General features: G+C 40.0%; 1 protein-coding gene across 9 annotated transcripts in view; it reads left to right on the top strand.

Annotated features, from left to right (window-relative positions):
• Positions 1 to 20092, top strand: part of LOC121314133 (sickle tail protein homolog) — a 225863-nt gene that overhangs the window by 200167 nt on the left and 5604 nt on the right. For 6 of the 9 annotated variants that reach the window (XM_041247082.1, XM_041247078.1, XM_041247081.1 and 3 more), the window contains 11 exons: positions 326 to 375; positions 3310 to 3464; positions 5775 to 5950; positions 10855 to 10991; positions 11353 to 11500; positions 12403 to 12931; positions 13462 to 13669; positions 15159 to 15316; positions 16294 to 16446; positions 16761 to 16880; positions 20009 to 20089. In XM_041247082.1, coding sequence (XP_041103016.1) covers positions 326 to 375; positions 3310 to 3464; positions 5775 to 5950; positions 10855 to 10991; positions 11353 to 11500; positions 12403 to 12931; positions 13462 to 13669; positions 15159 to 15316; positions 16294 to 16446; positions 16761 to 16880; positions 20009 to 20089 — 1915 coding nt within the window. The remainder of the gene's footprint in view (positions 1 to 325; positions 376 to 3309; positions 3465 to 5774; positions 5951 to 10854; positions 10992 to 11352; positions 11501 to 12402; positions 12932 to 13461; positions 13670 to 15158; positions 15317 to 16293; positions 16447 to 16760; positions 16881 to 20008; positions 20090 to 20092) is intronic. The other 3 variants (XM_041247080.1, XM_041247079.1, XM_041247086.1) reach the window with 3 other exon arrangements.

Below are 20092 nucleotides of genomic sequence, written 5' to 3'. Positions count from 1 at the left end.
ACTTTCTCATTTAGCATTTCTAATAGATACAGGATAGACTTAGAAGAGGAAGTGTGACACAGAAGCAGTAGAAAATGAATTCTGTGAGCTTTGATTGCAAGCTCAGCAAACTTGTTACAATAATAACAATAATAATAATTACATGCATGGGTAACCAAGGGGCTATATATATCTGGGCAGCTCATGGGCAATACCATTGAAATTTTAAATACATCTAGTATTTTGCAAAGCGGGCCAATGATTTGCATGTAATGAAGCAGACTCATTGAACTCTTATCGGTGCACAGCTCTGATAATCATTAACTGTCAGTACATTGGATTTTAGTGAGAACACCATGAAGGCTGACTCCCTCGTTAACAGCACAAGCAGTGGAGGTAAGATGATCTTATGCTGGATATCCTTTGATTCAATCTTGAGTGTTTAGGAATTTGAGAAAGACCTGCTGTACAAATAATACTGTTCATCCTTAGAATTGTCAACCTACTGGTTAATTGTAAATTAAAAAAACAAACTCTCTAGTAATGCAGTTGGTTAGGAAAAATACTTGATTTACTGCACTGGAACAAAAATAATGATAGACATAGGCATACTGACATCAGACCAGTTCACCAGAGTCATTTTTTTAGACTGTACCTTTGTTCTGGTCTTCAGTGTTGAAAAAGTTAAATATATCTCTGTAAAAGATGCCCCCAATTCTTCCTCTTCCCATTGTAACAACAAAGTGTCTATCAAACACCACAGAAACACCCCCTGACAGTAAGAGCCTCTTAATCGAAGCACCACACGGCACTTGTGCTGTTGACACCCCCTCAATGTAATGCCTGCAGTTAATACCCATTATCTGTAGGGTAGGGCCCCTTTCAGTGCTGCAATTCCAGCACTATTTTCACCTTCCACTGTCCAGCTGGTTTTAAGTCTTATTTTCAGAAGACTCTCTCCCTGCAGCACGCAGATGACACCTAAAAGTGTAATTCCCAAAGTAGAAAAATTCTGTCATTCTGCTGCCTTTCAACAGGAGATGAATTAGAACAGAAAAAAATAACATGTTCATTTTATAGAAACTGAATTTGAAAAAGGAAATACCAGTAACACCGCACTATTCTAAGCCAAATAAAGCAACAATTAATTAGGTTGTGTGCAGGAGTGACCCCCTAATGTTTCTTAAGGAAAGGTCTCTTTTTTTAGTAAGGTCCAGCTCTGAGAGGAATGTGTTTGTTTTAGACTTGAGTGACACTGAAGTGTACAGTACAGCCTGTCTTTGTGTTGAAGTGCTGGAAACACCTCCTTGTTGAAGAGGGTGACAACATGCCAGTTTGTTTTCAGGCTTGGCAGTTTTTCAGGCTTGCCGGTTTGTTTCTGTGTTGGCAGTGCCATCCGAGCTGTTTTTTCAGAAACTTCTTCATTTATGTGTGATTACTGGACCATGCCCCTGGACACACACACACACACACACAAACCCAGTGTGGTTGAGTGGTTTCTTTTCTTCCCTGAACACATTTTTTGACAGAGGTTTTGACTTGCCACTTAATGGATCATAGACTGTGCTCCCTTTTTATAATAACGCATCTAATACCCAGACCACATCAACAGCTCATTTACATTGTTGGGAAAAGCAACTTGAGTTGTACTTGCCCATGTTTTAGCATACTGGCAATGCTGACAAATGTTAGTTATATTAAAGCACCCCTGAAGCATTCACTGAATGCCAGATTCATTATGAAGGATATTGGATAGCATCACTTTATGATCCCAAGGAATGCTGTTTTTGTTTTTTCAGCTATTTTTGCAAAGTTCATACTGTGGTGACATAACTGTATCAAACCACTGCAGGCTGTAGGTATTGGTTCATTATTCAGTTACCATGCACTCAAGAAGATAGCGCTGACATTCATTAAATCTGGGTATGGATTAAAATGATAAGTTTATGATAATTCATATAGAAGCAGCACCCCTTACTGTGCAGTAAAGCAACGATTCCATGTAGTTAATTGATTAAGCGTATTTTTATATATTTAGATACAGTAGTGTGCAAATGTATTAGAACACTTCAGGATTGGTCGTGTATTGAGCTTTGCACACAAAACATATTCATTTACTACAGAAATTAGTTAAGCATTTTTGCAAACTTCTCTTACATGAAACTAAAAACACAGCTATGTCAACGTGTTTTTAATAATAATATTCAGTATGGCCATTTGGCATCCAATAACAGCTTGGTATCTTTTTGGCTTTGCATCTGTACTTTCTCAAAAATCTCTGGTGTAATCTAATGATTCCATTTTGTATTGACAGACTTTGTTTTGTACAGTTGGTACTTTCATCAAGCATGGAGTTACTAAAGCAATAGGGTACTGGAATACATTTGCACACTAGTGTACAAGCAGCCCACTCAGACTCATGTCCCACCCAGTTTAGAACACAGCAGCTGAGCTGTGCAAGTTACAAGCAGAAAAGGATCCCATGTTAATGTGAGCATAAACAGCAATGCAACCACCGTGCAACTTCCAGAAGTAGCTTAACTGTTGTACTGCGTTGCCACCATGTGAAGATAAAACTATTTGTGTTACAAATTCCCTGCAATGAAAACTCCTGGGACATCATCAAATGTTTTATTTAACAAGGACAATGTACATTGTACCCAGACCTCGCTGTAAGCTCATTTACATCGGGAGCCCCTGGGCTCATAAGAAACCAAAGTCTGTCTGGGATTACATGAAGAGAGAGAAGCAACTGAGGCTGCCTAAATCCACAGAAGAACTGTGGTTAGTTCTCCAAGACCGTTTGGGCCAACAAAAGTTCCTTCAAAAGTGTACCTAGAAAAATTGATGCTGTTTTGAAGGCAAAGGGTGGTCACACCAAGTATGGATTTGATGTAGATTTTTCTTCTGTTCACTCACTTTGCATTGTGTTAATTGATAAATATAATCTATGAACATGTCTATTTTTTAAAGCATTCATACTTTGCAGCATTTTTTCACACCTGCCTAAAACTTTTGCACAGTACTGTGTGTGTGTGTGTGTCTCTATCTCTCTCTCTCTCTCTCTCTCTCTCTCTCTCTCTCTCTCTCTCTCTCTCTCTCTCTCTCTCTCTCTCTCTCTCTCTCTCTATATATATATATATATATATATATATATATATATATATATATATATATATATATATATAACGTCTCAACGTCGTGCTGCACCAAGACACTGGACAGTGTTAAGCAATGTTCCATTAGGAAACTCATTTTAACCACAGCACTGCTGCATGTACAGGCACATTTATAGGGGTTGTCTTTACTGTTGATGTTGTGTCCCCCCAGAAGAAGTAAAGAGTTCTGCGGGTACCGTGGAGTCCATGTCCACCATCACTCTCCCTCCTCCTGGGGGCTCTGCACCAGCTCAAGGGAGTCTGCTGCATTTCAGAAAGAATGTCTCTGACCTCCGGCTTCAGCTTCAGCAAATGAGGCAGCTGCAGGTACCACCGTCTCACAAGAACTTCTTTATTTGTGGCATCTGTCAGAGGTCTCCCTTTCAGATTCACAGTCAGTCTTTCTATTTTCCTCTTGGGCAGTGTGGCTTTGATTTTTATTACAAAGTTGTTGTCTTTTAAAAGTTTTTGCCTTCTGTACCGTAATTCACAGCTAGAATGCAAGGACAGACCTTGTTTGAGCTTGGTAAAAAAAAAATGTTCTGTCAACCTTTTCACATTTGACAACATCTGGAGGCTGGGTACCTTTGCCCCACCATTATTTAATTGAAGCTTTTACTTGAGGCCAGCAGTTACCATGTGTCTTAGGCTACATTCTTAGTAAGTCTATCAAACGAGGACTGAAAAATTTAATTTATGTAAAATGTATTAAATATTTCATACGCTTCTATAAACTGGAACTCAAAATCAATGCCATCAATTTTCTGAATAGCGTAACCATCACATTACAAAATAGTACGTAAGGATTACATCTAAAGTGTGTTCAAATTATGTTTTAAAGAATTTCGAGACAACCTTACTGTCACCAGTGATTTATTGCACACACTGTGTAGCTGGAAGGTTAGCAGCAAAATTTTATTAAAATTGCTTTGGAGATTCAATGATATCAAATGTATACTCTTCTGCAAAAGGAAATAGGGAGGATGCATAAAATTGACTGGATCCCAGGACTTAATTAAGAAAGGTAATTGAATTAGACAGAATGCCTTCAGGGAAGGTTAACTTTTCCGTTTGTGTGTAATATTTATGAAATCGTTTTTATATTTGTAAATCGCTTGCAGCTATTTGGCTTTCTTAGCTGTGAATAAAACAATGGATTGCCAGCTGGCTAGTTTAGTTTTAAGAGCTGTTCATTTCTTTTGAAGAATTTTTATTTCATGGCTTTCGACCAGGTCTTATTAATTGTGCTTAGCATAAGTGCCTTATGCAGTTTACAACCACTAGCTAATTAAATTCCAGATCTTTTCAAAATGTTGTACATTTACATTTTTATGATTGAATTAGTACAGTATTGTTCATTTCACAGACCCCGATTAGCACCAGTCTGACTACTTTACAGCATGGGGGTCCAAGATTATTGATAATCGAGGTTTATTCATCAGCCCCAATAAGTGTTTCAAATGGTGTATATTCATAGTAAAACTTGATAGAGAGGTGTGACAGAGTGCCCGCCCCTGTGTATATTATCTGTTATATGTTGCATGTGGTGTGTTAAATGTTGGTGTATAGTCATTGGTACACGGGATATAAACAGGTTTGTGTAACGCGAGTGTTTAAAATGTATATTTGTATTTAGGCACGAGGATTGCACAGCACTTCACATGTAAGTAAAAAGTAATAATATGTGAGCACGGGGAATTGCACTTTTATTAATTCACGTGCAGTTGTATCAAGACTCCAATTGAATGATTGATTAACAATCGAGTCTCTGTAGAGCTGCATAAAAGCAGCATGTTTTCACTCACTCAGGGTTGGGTGTTCGGTGAGTGGAGAACGGGAGAGAGAGGAGAAATTATTTACAACAATTGCTATTGCGTGCTGGTGGGACCAGCACGATACTACTTTATGTAAACTCAGTGTTTGTCAGTGTGTCTGTCCGTGCACCGTTTTGTTAAGTTTAGTCCGTTTTTGTTTGTCTCTTTTGTTTTGGCGTAGAGTGCCATGTCCTGTTTTCTGTTTGTTTAAACCCTTTTATTTTACAATAAACTGGCGCAAGCAAGTGCCATCATCATTTCACATCATCTGTCCTGTATGTGTATTCCTTTTCCTGGTTCTGACGCCGCCCACTTTGGTCGTCTTTGTGACAAGAGGAAATTGTATATTTAATCTAAATTGAAACATGAAAGGTGTGGGATATGGATGATTCTGTTACAAACCCTGCAACTGCTTGTAATTAGAGATGCTGAATAAATTAATCAATCATTCGATTTGGTACGAGCATTGGTTTCCCTCAGTCAAGACTGTTAATCTCAGAATGGGGTTGACACTTAAAGCACAAAAAAACCTTAATGCTGTCAAGCCATTTCTGTCAGGTTTTGTTTGTTGGTTTGGTTTTTAATCTGTGAAAGTAATTTATGGAGTTTAAACTGTGCCTCTCTGTGAAAAAGAAAATAACAGCAAGTAACTGGATGACATGAAAATACAGCAAGTAACAGGATGACATGAAAATAACAGGCCGCCATTTGGGCAGAGCCGGGCAGGGCAGGGGGTGGGGGGCTGGTCTCGCTCTGGACAGAGGCTTTTCAGAGGTGTTCTGGCCTGTTGTCTGAATCAGGCCTGTGCTTGCATGATTGACAGCTGCAGAATCAGGAGACGCTGCGGGTGATGTTGAAGAGAGCAGAGTCGGAGATCAATGGCAAGGTTCTGGAGGTGGTGAAGAGGATGGAAGACCCTGTGCAGAGGCAGAGAGTGGTGGTAGAGGAGGACAGGCAGAGATATCTGGGGGAGGAGGAGAAGATCGTCACACAGCTGTGGTAAGAACACGTCACACAAATCCTTGTCTAAATCCTTGTCCAATTGCAAAGCTTTGCATCTCCACTTAATGAAAAACTGAGATTTGCATTGCAATAGAAAATAAATAAGCCATAGATGCTTAAATGCAGTGGTAGTCCTGAAGTAAAATACTGTACTGTAATGCCATTTTAATTCCAAGGCCATTACACGTAACACTGCACAGTAGTTAAACTAGCACCCTCATGAGACGATTGCTTCTCAAGTAGTAAAATAGGACTGCAACCTTGAGTAAACATAACTGTGATCATATAACAAGCTGCTTAACCACAAGGACTTGGTTTGATGTATTTGTACTCAGTGATTAAGTACCATTGACATTTGTATACTGTATTAAACTGCGGAGGCGCTTTTGCTAATTGTAATGTGACATTGTAAATGATCAGGCTGGAGTCTTGATTTACAGTTTAAAACCGGTGTTGGTTTTATTTTTCTTACAGTGTGGTGGGGAAACAACTGCTTAAAACAAACAAATAAACTTAGATTTCAGTTGGAGCACTAACTAAACAATACTTCATGTGGTCCTTGTACATACAAGCGGGAACTCATGACATCTACTGGTCAACCCATTACACTGCAGGGAACAAAGCTTTCATTCTCAAACTAACATACTGATTCTGCAGCACTTCACAGTAATCATATCGGTCCGCTTTTTAGAATCAACCACTTATAAGAATCAAATCATCCAGGATGGATGTGAGTCTCATAAATGGAGTGCACTGTACTACAATATGTACGTAGGCAACACAGTCTAAAAGTGGTCTTTGAGATGGTCGTGATTTAACATGATTCCTCAAACAGGTGGGACTTACAGCTGTCTATTAATAAAAACAGCGGTGAATCTTAATACCACCGCCCTACAATATAGAAATCAGATTTTTCACTGATTTTCCTAAATTGTCATGTGTGTAATTAAGTGGATACATGAATCTCCTCTGGAAAGGCAAAAATAAGTTACTTAGGGTTAACTTAACGTTAATAAGCTAAATTAACACAGCACCCCTACACACTTTACAAAATGCAGCAGCAGTTTACAAGACTTGCACATTATTTAACAGAATGGTGAAGCAACTCACCAGAATGGGAAACACCAAATTGCACGGCGACTTATGTTTGATTTCAGGTTTCTTTCACAAGCTTGAACAATTTCCAACTTTGTGTAGCAAGAGAAACAGCAGCGAATTTGCCGTTTTTGTTTCCATGCCATTTTGTAGTGATGAGGGAAATCGAAGTACAAAACAATTTACTGATACGATGGCAGTTCTGGAAAGATTTAATAAACCAATCAATGTCCCTCAAGACACTTTCGCGACGACAAGTCGCTTTCTTTACAAAACAGTACTGTATACGCTGTGAATGAATCGCTATCAGTGCCAAGAATGTTTTCTTTGAAGCGAAGTTCCTGTTTTTAGCCAGAGCATTTACAATGAGGGAAAACCACAAGGGTGTTCCCTTAGGAGAAGTGTTCTCTTCTGAGGTGTTCCTATACGCGGAGACTGCCGTACAACCAAAGCTTGCAGGGGGAGAGTGTGTTTCTGATCCACTGCTGAAGTATGCAACAATACATTTTCACAGATAAGACTAACCTCTGTGTTATCAGTGTTGTCACCACTGATCCAGAAATACAGAAGACTGCCATGCCAGGACTAGTTTTGAAGCTGGAATCTAACCTCTGGCTTAAAGCTGTTTTTTTTTTTTTTTAACACAAAATGATTGTCTGTATTCCAACCAAAGTGTACCATTTAGGCATTATTAACATTAAAATAAATGTCCTGAGGTGTGTTGTATTTCTCACTAGCTTAATCTGTACTTTTTAGAGAAAACTTGGCTCACTGTCATCTCTGAACATGTACAACCTGTTTTCATTCTTTCATCAAAATGTCCTTGTGTTTTGAATTTCTCAGGGACTGGGTTTAGCTTCCAGATAAGCCCCATGTAGTGCCCTGTGCAAACTCAGCAGAGACAGCTATCAACATTTTTTTTTTCTTTTTACATTGCCTTTGATTTGTGACCCTGTAGACCAGTGGTTTTCAACCTTTTCATCTCCAGTACCAGCGTTTCCAGTAGAGACCACTAGGTGTACCAGTAGCTATGTGCAATCTTAAACGGCAGTTGTAAAACAGAGATCTACCCCATTCCATTACAAACCGCTTTGCTCACTGACGCCATCGTCTAAGTAGGAGTTGTTCACCACAATCAACAACACAAGAGTGGCTGCTTTTGTTCCCCATCAGGAACTTTCAAAAGTTCACAACAAACACCTCTCATCTTAATTTCTCCTTTCTGTGATTCAGTGGTACAAACAGAGTGATACGTTGCGATGGTGCGATTGAGGGAGTGGTGTTATGGTTGAGGAATCATGTTGTCATAAAGGATAGCTGTCAGTGTGTACTGGTTGCAAGCCTGTCATGTACCAGTACTGGTATGTGTACCACAGGTTGAAAACCACTGCTGAAGACTAAGACACTTCACCGTACTGAGCAAAGCACTTTACAAAATGCTATTACCAAGGCAACGTCACCTCCCACTAGCAGACCAGGGCTAAGGAAATAAACGTTTACCCCTTACCTCTGTGTATTTGTTATAACAGCTAGGGGGGCATATTAATGGCAAGACATGATCACACTAAAGGGTCAAATTGACTGTCTTCCCGCCTGTGTGTATTTCTGCTTCGTTTTGGAGTGTTTGGTTTCAGTGAGCATTCTGTGTCCTCCTGAACCCCTCTCTTTAGTCTCAGTTTTTTTAGTCATTCTAGCATAAAATAGAACAGTTTAGAAGGAAACAAAACATAACCAAAAGAGAACAGCAGGTATCCTGGAATGTGTTGCTTTCTTCTATTAGACTCCTAGGCTTTGTTAGCTGTGCTGGCATGTATGAAAACAATGCATGCTAATGGTGAGTCACTGATGCAGGCATGACAGCACATATTACAGCAATATACCACTGACCACCATATTTACAATTAAATCATTTTAAAGGGTCATTTACACTTGATGAAAAAAGACACATGTTTACATACATTTTTGCAGGATTACTGCCGTTGAAATAACCTATCCCGTCATGTTGTTGCCTCATTTAAGCCAAATGAACACATACTGCCCTCTTGAGGAGTTTCTGAAGAATAGCATGCAGTGCACATTCTAAGAGCCATGCTTAGGTATTTTGCAGGAATCTGTTACTCACAGATCTGGTAATTGAAAGCTAATTAAATAATGTTGTACATTAGAGGCATTAGTAAGTATTGTAACACTTACATAATCAATCTTCAAGTATTGCTGCTTGTTTGGAGACATTTATGACAGTAATACCTTAAACGATACTTACCAGAGTTGTAATCGGCACCCTAATATCATATTCAATTATTGCATAGACATTTATCAACGATAATCAATGCATTGATGTTTTATTTTTCAAAATAAAGAACAAGCATTCGTTTTTAACAGAAGGTCCAATAACTGAAAACACTGTTGTGCATCATAGTTAAACAAACAGGCACAACTTCTATTCAAATTAGAACAGTTCCAGTTATAAAAAATAAAAATAAAAAAGGACTTGAGTTTAACAACTGAAAAGAATGTGTGTGCCTCTGCATCAGATGCCACTTTAACATTGTAACAATAATAAAAAATACTGTATTTTAACAGAAGTAATTTCTACATAGTGTGTGTCCAAAAGCAAAGCATTTGAATTAATCTCACAAATTATTACACTAAATTCAGTTTATTTTTATGTAATATTGCCATATAATCCAAACACAACATGCTTTGAAACAAAAGAAGGTAATTGGTAGATTTAATAGATTTAAAAAAATAAAAAATAAACAAAAAAAAATAAATAAATGTATTGCCATAATTTTTAAATCAAGAAAACATGAATGCAAAAGGTCTACTTCTGATCTGGCTTGTCAATGCGAATGTAGAGGCCTAAAGTGTGTATCCTGGCAATGCGCTAATCGACCTTACTACCACTAAAAGAAGCACACTCACACACTCAAGGTTTTAATGCTTGATTGATAATCGATGCATTGATTTAATTGTTGCAACCCTAATACTTAGGGCTTCTGTTTTTTGGTTTTAACCAATAAACGATAAAACACCCCCGATACAAAAAAATTAAATTGGTGCATATCCAATAAACACCGGAAAAACTATGGAAATGGTTTCACAATTCATCTTGACTTGACCCCATTCCCTGTGAAGAAAAAAATAAAACTCCCAGTGCAGTGGGATCCTGACTTGTATGTAGCACTGATTCATTCTGAATGCTTTAAACCCATCCCAATGCAAGTGTAACATGTTTGCTAGATTTAAAACAAGGTGCTCTTGCTGGCGAGATTTAAAGCAGTGTTACAGTACATCGCATTTACATGCTCATGTTTGACATTTTGCCACAATTTCCAAAACACAAAACCCCGAGAGGAACGTGCCTGTGACCATGAGGATTTCATTGAGGTAGACAGCAAAGGAAAGAAGATACAATTGAAGAGTGCAAGTACTGTCGAGTTACTGTATATATTGTGACAGAAAAAAAATGCCCAAGAATTTTGGAAAGTAACGGAAAACAATCATTTCAATTAGTATATAAAAGTGAACACCCCCCCAACTCAAAAATAGCTCAAAATAAGCACCAAAAAATGAAATTTCATATAAACCGAAAAACACAACTATACTGCATTTCATTTTTCTCAATTTTCAGTATGTAAAGGTTTCAAAAACTCTGATTAAACTAGACTGCTAAATGTGACCCGTTGAATAGAGGATGTATCACTCACACATGTTTCTGTTGACCTCTTCTCCAGCAGCATTCTATTTGTTGCATGTCATGTATGTGAGGCCATGATGCTGATTGCGGTTCTCATTTTAACTAGCAATCTGGAGAGATACGTGGATGAGCTGCACAGAGACTCGACCTCCTCCACTGTGCACAGAGCCGTCACTCTGAAGGATGTGGAAGACGGGGCTGTTTCCCTGAGGAAAGTGGGGGAGTCACTGGCAGGATTAAAGGGTTAGTCTGTCTCTGATTGTATATTACCAAGAATCATGTACATATATACAACATGTATTAGAATCTGATCGTTGGAGTTCCAGTAGACCATGTGCAGTTAAACACATACATTTGTTGATAACCAGCGCATTTATTAACGTAACTTATTATTTGATAAACAGCAACTTTCACCAACCCCAATACATAGATATATAGGTACATACATAGAGACATACATACATACATACTGTACATAGAGTTCAAGTACCTAAATCCGCCACTCCTAACTGAATTTTCCTGTTTGCTTTTATCCACACGCCCTGGTTAGTATATTGAAAGCAGTATAGTCCAGCCTTTCTGACATCTTTACCATCCATTCTAGGAGAGTTTCCAATGCTGCAGAACAAGATGAGGGCTGTGCTGCGTGTGGAAGTAGAGGCAGTGAGGTTTCTGAAGGAGGAGCCTCACAAGCTCGACAGCTTGCTGAAGAGAGTGAAGACCCTGACTGAATCCCTCACGGGTTTGAGAAGGTAACCCATTCACAGTGTCTCAACTGTTGGAACATGTGGAAAATAACAGCAGAGCTGAGGGAAACCCTCAACCTCAAACTGTAACCTGCCCTGTACCTACAGTTCAAAGCTGTCTACAGTTCAGTGATGGTGTGCATTAATTACAGTTTTAAAGAGACCAGTGCAGTAGAAGCAGCACAGTATTTTGATTGGTCATTACCTGCATCATATGGATGGATGGATGTGAATGTTAAAGAAAACATGGTCTGCAGGGACAACCCCTATTGTTCCCTTAATAATTCCTGATACACTGATGGATGGATGTGAATTGATGTAGGTAAGACAAAGGCAACATTTAAAATTTATGTAGTTAACATACAGGCAAACTAAGCCTTTTTTTTTTTACCTGGAGTGATTTGATGATAAAAATCAGTCTTGACTGCTATTTTATTATGCATACTTCCAAAAGCCTATAACTTTGCAGATTCTGTCATTTGTCAGCACATTTTTGTAATTTATTCATTTATCAAAGAGGAAATCAGCTTCAGAGATGCAGCATCTAATTTGCATGGATATCCTGCCATCAGCAGTGAGTTATAACCAGCTGCTCGTGGTCGCCTCACAAACACAATACAGTTAACAGCTTCTCGGTTGATTTTGCCTGAATACGTTCCAATGAAAACTTTATTTACAGCAGCAATCATTGTTAAATAAATTCGCGGCAGGCTTGTCTCTAGAGCTGGTGATTTTAAGTGACGTGGAAATTCATTCCTGCGTGACCAGCGGACAGAGAAAATGAAATTACTTTCCTGAGAATTACTATGAGTGCTTTTATGCAAAGCAAGCTTGTGGCTTGGAAAGGGGCAGCTATAGGACATGCATCAGTTCTAAAAAACTTTTTTGTTTTGGTTTAAATCATACAGGTGTGCCACAGAAATGACACAGGTTACAAAAACCACAGTCACAGAGTATGAATCTGAAGCTCCAATCACTGTGAATATGCAACCCCAGGAGCAGGGGGTGCACATTCAAACACCGTCTCAGCCAAACTTCCCAAGCACTCTGCCAGAGCCCCAGGGCTCCTCCATCAAGTCCGAGGTGATGCCAGCTTCCCCAGTGGTGATCCACCATGTCCAGAGTGCCCCAGTGGCCATACAACAGTCCCAGCACTCGGCCACCCTGCTGCACCACTCACAGAGCCCCCCAGCCACGCCGACCCTGCGCCTGCACTCCTCGTCCATGGCGGTTCAGAGCCTGCAGAGCACCTCTGACAATGTGCAGCAAAGCCAGGAGAGCAGCACCGCTATCCTGCAGCAGTACCACACCACCCTCAACCCAAAACTGGCAGCCCAGGCGATGAACATCGGCAACGAAGCCACCATGCAAAGCCTCTTGGTTGAAGAAATCCAAACCAGCAGGACCAGAAACAGAAACAGAGTCGTGTCTATCGAGGTGACCTTGTCGATTTTTTAAAAATGTTTTACCACATCTCGTTGTTTGCAACCATGCTGTTTTCTTAGATAATAATTTTAAATCGGGCAAAATTTTATCTGAGCCATTTTTAAGGGAGGGTTGCAACAGTCCCAAGGAATGCATGAAAAATGTACTTGCTGCTAGATCAGTATTTAAAAATTTCCATGAAAATATACCTCCATCCAAACAATGGATCATCCTAACTAAGAGACTTCCTGCACAGAATGGAATGCAATTAGCAATAACTAATTGGTAATTAGTATGATCAGCTTGATGACAGTGAGCAGTGTAGTAACAGTAGTCTTAGTGGATATCCATGGTAGTTGGAACTGAAAGCTAATTAGGGGCCTTTTTATTTGCATTTGTATTAAGTTCTGTTCTAATGAAATAATGATAGCTGTAATTAATATACTTTCTAGACCTGGGGTTTTCTGTAAATCTTATTTACTAAGTACTGAAAGTATTAATTAAAGGTTTTTTTGTTGTTGTTTTTTTTGTTTTGTAAACAGGCAGCAGAAAAGGAATGGGAAGAGAAAAGGCTAAATGTGGGTCATTATGATGGGAAACAGTTTGAGAAGCTCCTCCAGGAGGCTCAGGCCAACATGATGAAAGGGATCCCCAGCTTGGAAGTGTTGCAAGGGGCAGCACCTCCCCCACTTCCCCCTCCACCTAACCCCGATGAAGTGGACACACTCCACGTACTGGAGCCGCAAGCAGGTAAGAGCAATGCAGGCTCCAAAATTTTGAAGTGAACCAGCAAAAAGAACCGAGTCCTTTTGAAGTGAACTGAGTTCTTTTGCACTGAGTTGCACATGTGAAGACAAAAGGAACGGAGTTGATTCTGTAGTGCTCTTAACATTGGAATGGTGACATTTATGTCCCATGAGCAGCAGACCAGGATTTTGTAAACTACAGTAAATACATTTATTAAAATCTGTAGCACTTCATTAGGAAACAGACTTGATTGTGAAAAGTAGCTAGAAAAGTCTGTGGCTCTTGGGAACTCCCCAGTTCCTGAGCCATAAAAGCTGAAATGAAGAATCTCAATTAATTAAACTTACAATCGCATATTGTGGCACAGTCACACAAGCATTTACAGCAGTTACTCCCATGTGCTCCATGGTGATGCACCATCTGCCTTTCTCCACAGGGGGCCTATTATTCCAGCTCAGGAACTTGGCTTTTAGCAAAGAGACTACAAAAATCATCATTGGAACACAAGCAGAATTACAGTTTGATTAATAATGCCCAGGAAATGCGCTCCCGAGTGGCGCATCCAGTAAAGTCGCTCCGTGTGGAGTGCAGCATTTCCTGGGGCGGCGCACAATTGGCAGAGTGCTGCCTGGGTAGGGAGGGCTTAGGTCGGCAGGGCAATCCACAGTTCACCGCGCACCAGCGACCCCTGTGGCTGATAGGGTGCCTGCGGGTCTGCAGTGGAGTCATTCCGATCTGTGTTGTCCTCCGGCACTACAGGTCTGGTGGCTTCACTGTGGATCCGCAGTGCGAAAAATGACAGCTTGGCAGCAACACGTTTCGGAGGACGTGTGTTTCAGTGTGAACCGGGATTAATAGCAACACAATTGGCGATTTCTAAATTGGGGAGAAAACTGGGTAAAAATCATTGGCAACAACTAAATTTATTTAAAAAAATATATATAGATGTCCAAGGCCGGCATTGCCTGTTGTCAGAGACAGGCAATAGTGCAATTCAACTACTGCTCTGAGAGATCAAAACAAATACTGCATTATTTTATTTTTGACCCACCTCTCCAAGTGCTGAATCTCCTGAATCCCCCTTAACCAATATGTATTATTATCCTACGGGTTGCAAACTGTATATTGTATCATAGCGCTGAACAGTGAAACAAACAGAAGTTATTTGAAACCTTCTTTCAACACAAAGTCAAGTCAGTTTCACACGCTCTTGGTTAGTGGGGTTCCGGTTCACCTGCTGTGCTTCAGCAGTATTTAGGAGGGTGATGACTTTGTAACGAATACATTCCTTGCACTCAAATTCCCAGTAAAGTCACCCTATTAGAATACCATTGTAGTCATCTGATGCTTGGTTAAACACTGCCCCAAATTCCTGTGTTGCTGCCTCCAGGTCATTTTGACCCCCTTACAAATGCTGCTTCAGCACTATCTTTTTACAACACTTGTTTGGATTCATTCTCTCACCCCGCTTGTGCTTGTTTGTCTGCTGCAGAGGAGGCCCCTCACACAGAGCCAGGCATCGAGAAGGTAGTGAAGTCTCCCCCTCCTCCTCCCCCTCCTCGAAGAACTTATCCTCCAGGGTCTGGCCTGACGACCGGGAGATCGGGAGAAGTGATATTCACGAGCAGGCAGGAGGCAGTCAGTGCTCAGGTGTGCACATTATTAGTATTTCACTTGGAAACAACCTCCAGTAGCATTACTTCTAGTTAAACATTTGTAGACATGCTGTGTAACTTCACTCATTAGGGAGAGATTAAACTATGCAGATCCTTGATGTCCACTAGGGCTGTGCTAATATTTTAGAGTAATTACCTTTAAAATGTGTTTGTTGGCAGGTATAAATACAGAACCACCAATCTATGAATGTGTCAAGGCCATATACTGACAATGAATGTTGCAAAACTAACAAATGCAGCAGTAAACCCTCTTTGTTTTGAGAGCGTTTCAAAGACAAGCAGGGACTTGGAAGACCTGGGAACAGATTCAGGCGTGAAATATTTGGTTTCAATGCCTTAACAAAATATAATCACTGCAAAAAATCAATAGCAATGGAGTCGCGCAAGGTCAGAGGATATATTAAAGACAAATATAAACATCTAAAATGAGTGGAAGTGCAAATAGGGCTGTCGTGCTCAGCTGGAAGTGCACAGCAAAGGCCTGACACCAAGAGCAGGATTTATCAAACCGATCACCCTGACAGTGTCAGAATGCTTCTGGAAATGTTGTCTGGCTGAATCATGCAATACAGCATACTGTGAGAGCACACGGCTGAGAATAAATTCAGTCAGCTGAGAAAATAGTTAATTTCACATGGCCCAACATGATCTCCATGGAAACGAGCCATGCGACGTAGCTTGATATAGATGACACTTGATTAGAAAACAAACCTAAAGATGTATAAAGTCTTATAACATTAACTCACTCTACTAAAAGGGCCCACTTTAGATGTGTTTCTAGGCAACCCTTTTTGGAGCTACACACTAGGGCTCTTTTTCCAGTGGCTTTGATAAAACGTATTCCAGATACATTTCAACATTCAGTGGCTTAGTTATGAACTTGTAAATATAGTGGTGCTTAGCTAAAGGAACTGTATAAATCAGCATGGATTGGTCTTGTTTCCTTCAAAGGAGGCAGAAACAGCAGCAGCACAGGTTCAGCAGACCAAATTACCCAGAAGTCCGAGTGAAAGCAAATCGCCACCACAAACCCCGCCCCCCATCATTGCCTCGTCCAGCCGGGAGGAGGAAGATGAGGGAGACAAGATCATGGCGGAGCTGCAGGTAATGACAACTGTGCTGGAAAGACAGGGTGGCCTTCATTACTCAAGGACCCCTCTGTCTGTATTTGAAACAGTGGTGTGTGTGTGGGAGGACAGAAGTAGTTGTGTGGTGGGGTTTACAAATGAGGAATTTTAATCCTTAACCTTTTGAATTCCTGCTGTAAAGTTGCAGTTTAGGTATAAGGCAATATTGTGACTACTTCAGCATGGAAATACAACAAGCAATGTTGATTTTTTAATTTATTTTTCTTTCATATATATATATAAAAGTATTTCACACTGCTAATCCCTGGTGTATGTATTTTGATTTCTTAGGTTTTCCAGAAGTGCACTTTTATGGATGTAGGGACAAAAAGTATTGTTGAGCATCCCAGAGTTGAAACCCAATTCAGAGAGATAAGGCCTGGGGCCTTAATATCACCCAGAGAAAAGAAGGTAATATGTGTGGCGCTGCAGAGCCTCCATCGCCTGGCTCAGCTCCCTTTCTGCTTCGAACACTGGTCACGTACTCTTTGAACCCTACCTCTCTCTCACTCTGCAGCCTCTGCCCATTTGAATGTGGCGATTTACTTGGTGCTAGTGGTTTTTGTCTTTTTGTTTCTTTAATATTTGCACACGAGTCTGCAGGAAACATTGTTCACATGTCAAACATCCAGAGCAGAAGTGACAGGGATGCTGTAAAACCCGCTCAAACACGCTGAAATCAATCAAGCCAGTGCCGATAAAGGCCACTAAAGGCAGCGATGCTCCTGTTGCCTTTAATTAAATTGACCCGCTTACTGAGCTGTGCAGTGTTGAAAGCAGGACAGACCTCATTTTTAAATATAAAAAATCGAATTACATTTTTTTCATGTCTACTAAAACATCACGTAACTGAACAAAGCATAACCTCAAAATACTAAAAAAAAATCATATTTTAAAGAAACAAAGTCAGTCTACCCAAAGTTTTGAAGCTATTGCCCTTAGGGAACACAAGTGAGTTTGTTATGAGGGCAGTTTATCTTTATCTACATGGGCTATAAATTCAGGGCAGCAGTACTGTATTATTAAACAAAACAAAAAACATGGGAGAGCTGGAACTGACCTTGCTGTTACCAGGAGGCCTAAGACCTCATGGAAATGATATTGTAGGCATCAAGGATCTTGTCAGTTAAATTACAAAAACAACATTTCTTGCAGAGTTGGTTCTGATTGTCTTGCACCTTTTTAACCCTTTCCCAGGAACGTTTCCACTTCCCAGATCGCTGCTGTGCTCTGTGCTGGTTTAGGTTCTGTTGTAATCCGGATTGCTGCTGTGCTCTGTGCTGGTTCAGGTTCTGTTGTAATCCGGATTGCTGCTGTGCTCTGTGCTGGTTTAGGTTCTGTTGTAATCCGGATTGCTGCTGTGCTCTGTGCTGGTTCAGGTTCTGTTGTAATCCGGATTGCTGCTGTGCTCTGTGCTGGTTCAGGTTCTGTTGTAATCCGGATTGCTGCTGTGCTCTGTGCTGGTTCAGGTTCTGTTGTAATCCGGATTGCTGCTGTGCTCTGTGCTGGTTCAGGTTCTGTTGTAATCCGGATTGCTGCTGTGCTCTGTGCTGGTTCAGGTTCTGTTGTAATCCGGATTGCTGCTGTGCTCTGTGCTGGTTTAGGTTCTGTTGTAATCCGGATTGCTGCTGTGCTCTGTGCTGGTTCAGGTTCTGTTGTAATCCGGATTGCTGCTGTGCTCTGTGCTGGTTCAGGTTCTGTTGTAATCCGGATTGCTGCTGTGCTCTGTGCTGGTTCAGGTTCTGTTGTAATCCGGATTGCTGCTGTGCTCTGTGCTGGTTTAGGTTCTGTTGTAATCCGGATTACAGCGATCTGGATTGAATTGAGCCAGTGGCCTCTTGGATACGGTTTGTTCATTTGATACAAGTTTCCATGATTGAGTGCTTGCTTTGACATTCGGGACACGCTGAACGTGTGAGGGAAAGAGGTGTTGCACTCTTGCTTCAGGTATTGCGTTGATCTGAAATCATTTAGGCTGTGAAATTGCCTGTTTCTTTGACAAATGGAAATGTTGACTGTAGATGGAGATTTGAATACTGTAATACTGTAGCTCTTAATCGTGCAAGCCTTGTACCTCTAACCTTTTTTGGTCATCTCATTATAGATTTTTTTTTTTTTTTCCAAAAGAAAATGTGGTTACTGTGTTCTTGAATTGATTCACCTAACCTTTTTTGGCTCTGACATCTAGGCTGCTTTTAATGTTTGTGTTTTAGGGGATGGCAATAATTACCAAACTAATTCTAATGTCTCTATTGTTTTTTTTGTTTATTTGTTTTAATTCAGGTGAAAACAGTTTCTACAATCAAATATGCACGTATATAAAACTGCATTAAATTAGCGATATAGTTGCCTCCCCCAGACTGTAGAACTAAAGGTCATCAGTTATCACTAAATCATTGGCTACTGATAACCCATCTTCCAGGAAATATAGTTGTAGAGGTTCTTTAAAGCACAATAATCATGCTAATTAACTCCTCACTGCTTTACAGTGATAGATAGCAGGTAACATCAGTAGTCATGTAAATATAGTCAAGATTGAATTGAATGTGTAAATACTGACCCTAATGTTAATGTGAATTAACTTCTCACAAAATTAAATGCAGTAACATGATTAAAATCGATGTACTGCAGGGATGGACATACGACTCCTGTTGCATAGCAGTTTGAGCCATTCCTAGTTTTACTGTGAGTTTAATAGGACACATCTGAGCTTGCTACCTATGCACAGCGACTAATCAAGCACGTAGTAAAACCTGGAAAGGGTGAAACTGCTATGGAATCAGAGTCGTCCTTCTGTCCCTGTACTGTACAAGGGGTTTATTTACAAACTTGAAAAGTGCAGGAAATGTACTCGCATAGCATAAATCTGTTTTGTTTTTATATTTCAAGATCAGTGTGATTTGTGTTCAAGTAAATAAGCACAATGTGTAGGTAGAGCTGCGAACGACATTTATGCATCATTTTACCAAGTTTAAAAGTAACCCCATTAGTGTTCAGCTATGGCCAAAAGTTTTGCATAACCTAGACTTTTAGGACGGAAAAAGAAAAAAACTATATGAACATAATTTTAAATCTTTTATTTAGCATCATGTAGTCAAGGAAACTAAAAAATGATATCGCAAAAGGCATAATATTAGTACGGTATTTCATATTAGATTTTGAAATGTCACATTTTTCAATTTGTCAGTTTTTTGTTAAGTATATGTAATTCAATATGTTAATGTAACATTATTCAGCAGGTTTCAAGCAAAGTTTGTTAATTATATAGGGTGATGCAGCACTCTTGATCATAGCTGTATGCACTGGAAATAAATACAAAATCATCATTTTTTTTAGAACTATTGTAATGCTGTGTTAAATTAAACCTGTATTTCAATACATCCAGAACGTATTATCGAGGTGTGTTACAAGGATTTTATTGCACAATGTTTCTTGGAGACCCTGGGTGCACTTTTACCCTTTAATTTAAAAGCTGCAGTCCTTTGGGTCTTGCACAGGAATCCATTGTGCAATAATGTTCTCCTCATGAACTGTCCTAGCAGAGCATGGAGATACTTGGTGAAGAGAGACAAACAGACACTGATGAGAATGGAAACGAGACTGCGCTGGATAGCCCTCAGGTA

Source organism: Polyodon spathula, chromosome 4 (genome assembly GCF_017654505.1).
Source record: "Polyodon spathula isolate WHYD16114869_AA chromosome 4, ASM1765450v1, whole genome shotgun sequence".
NCBI lineage: Eukaryota > Metazoa > Chordata > Actinopteri > Acipenseriformes > Polyodontidae > Polyodon > Polyodon spathula.
Note: the sequence above shows the minus strand (reverse complement) of the source record. Positions and strands in the feature narration are given on the sequence as shown.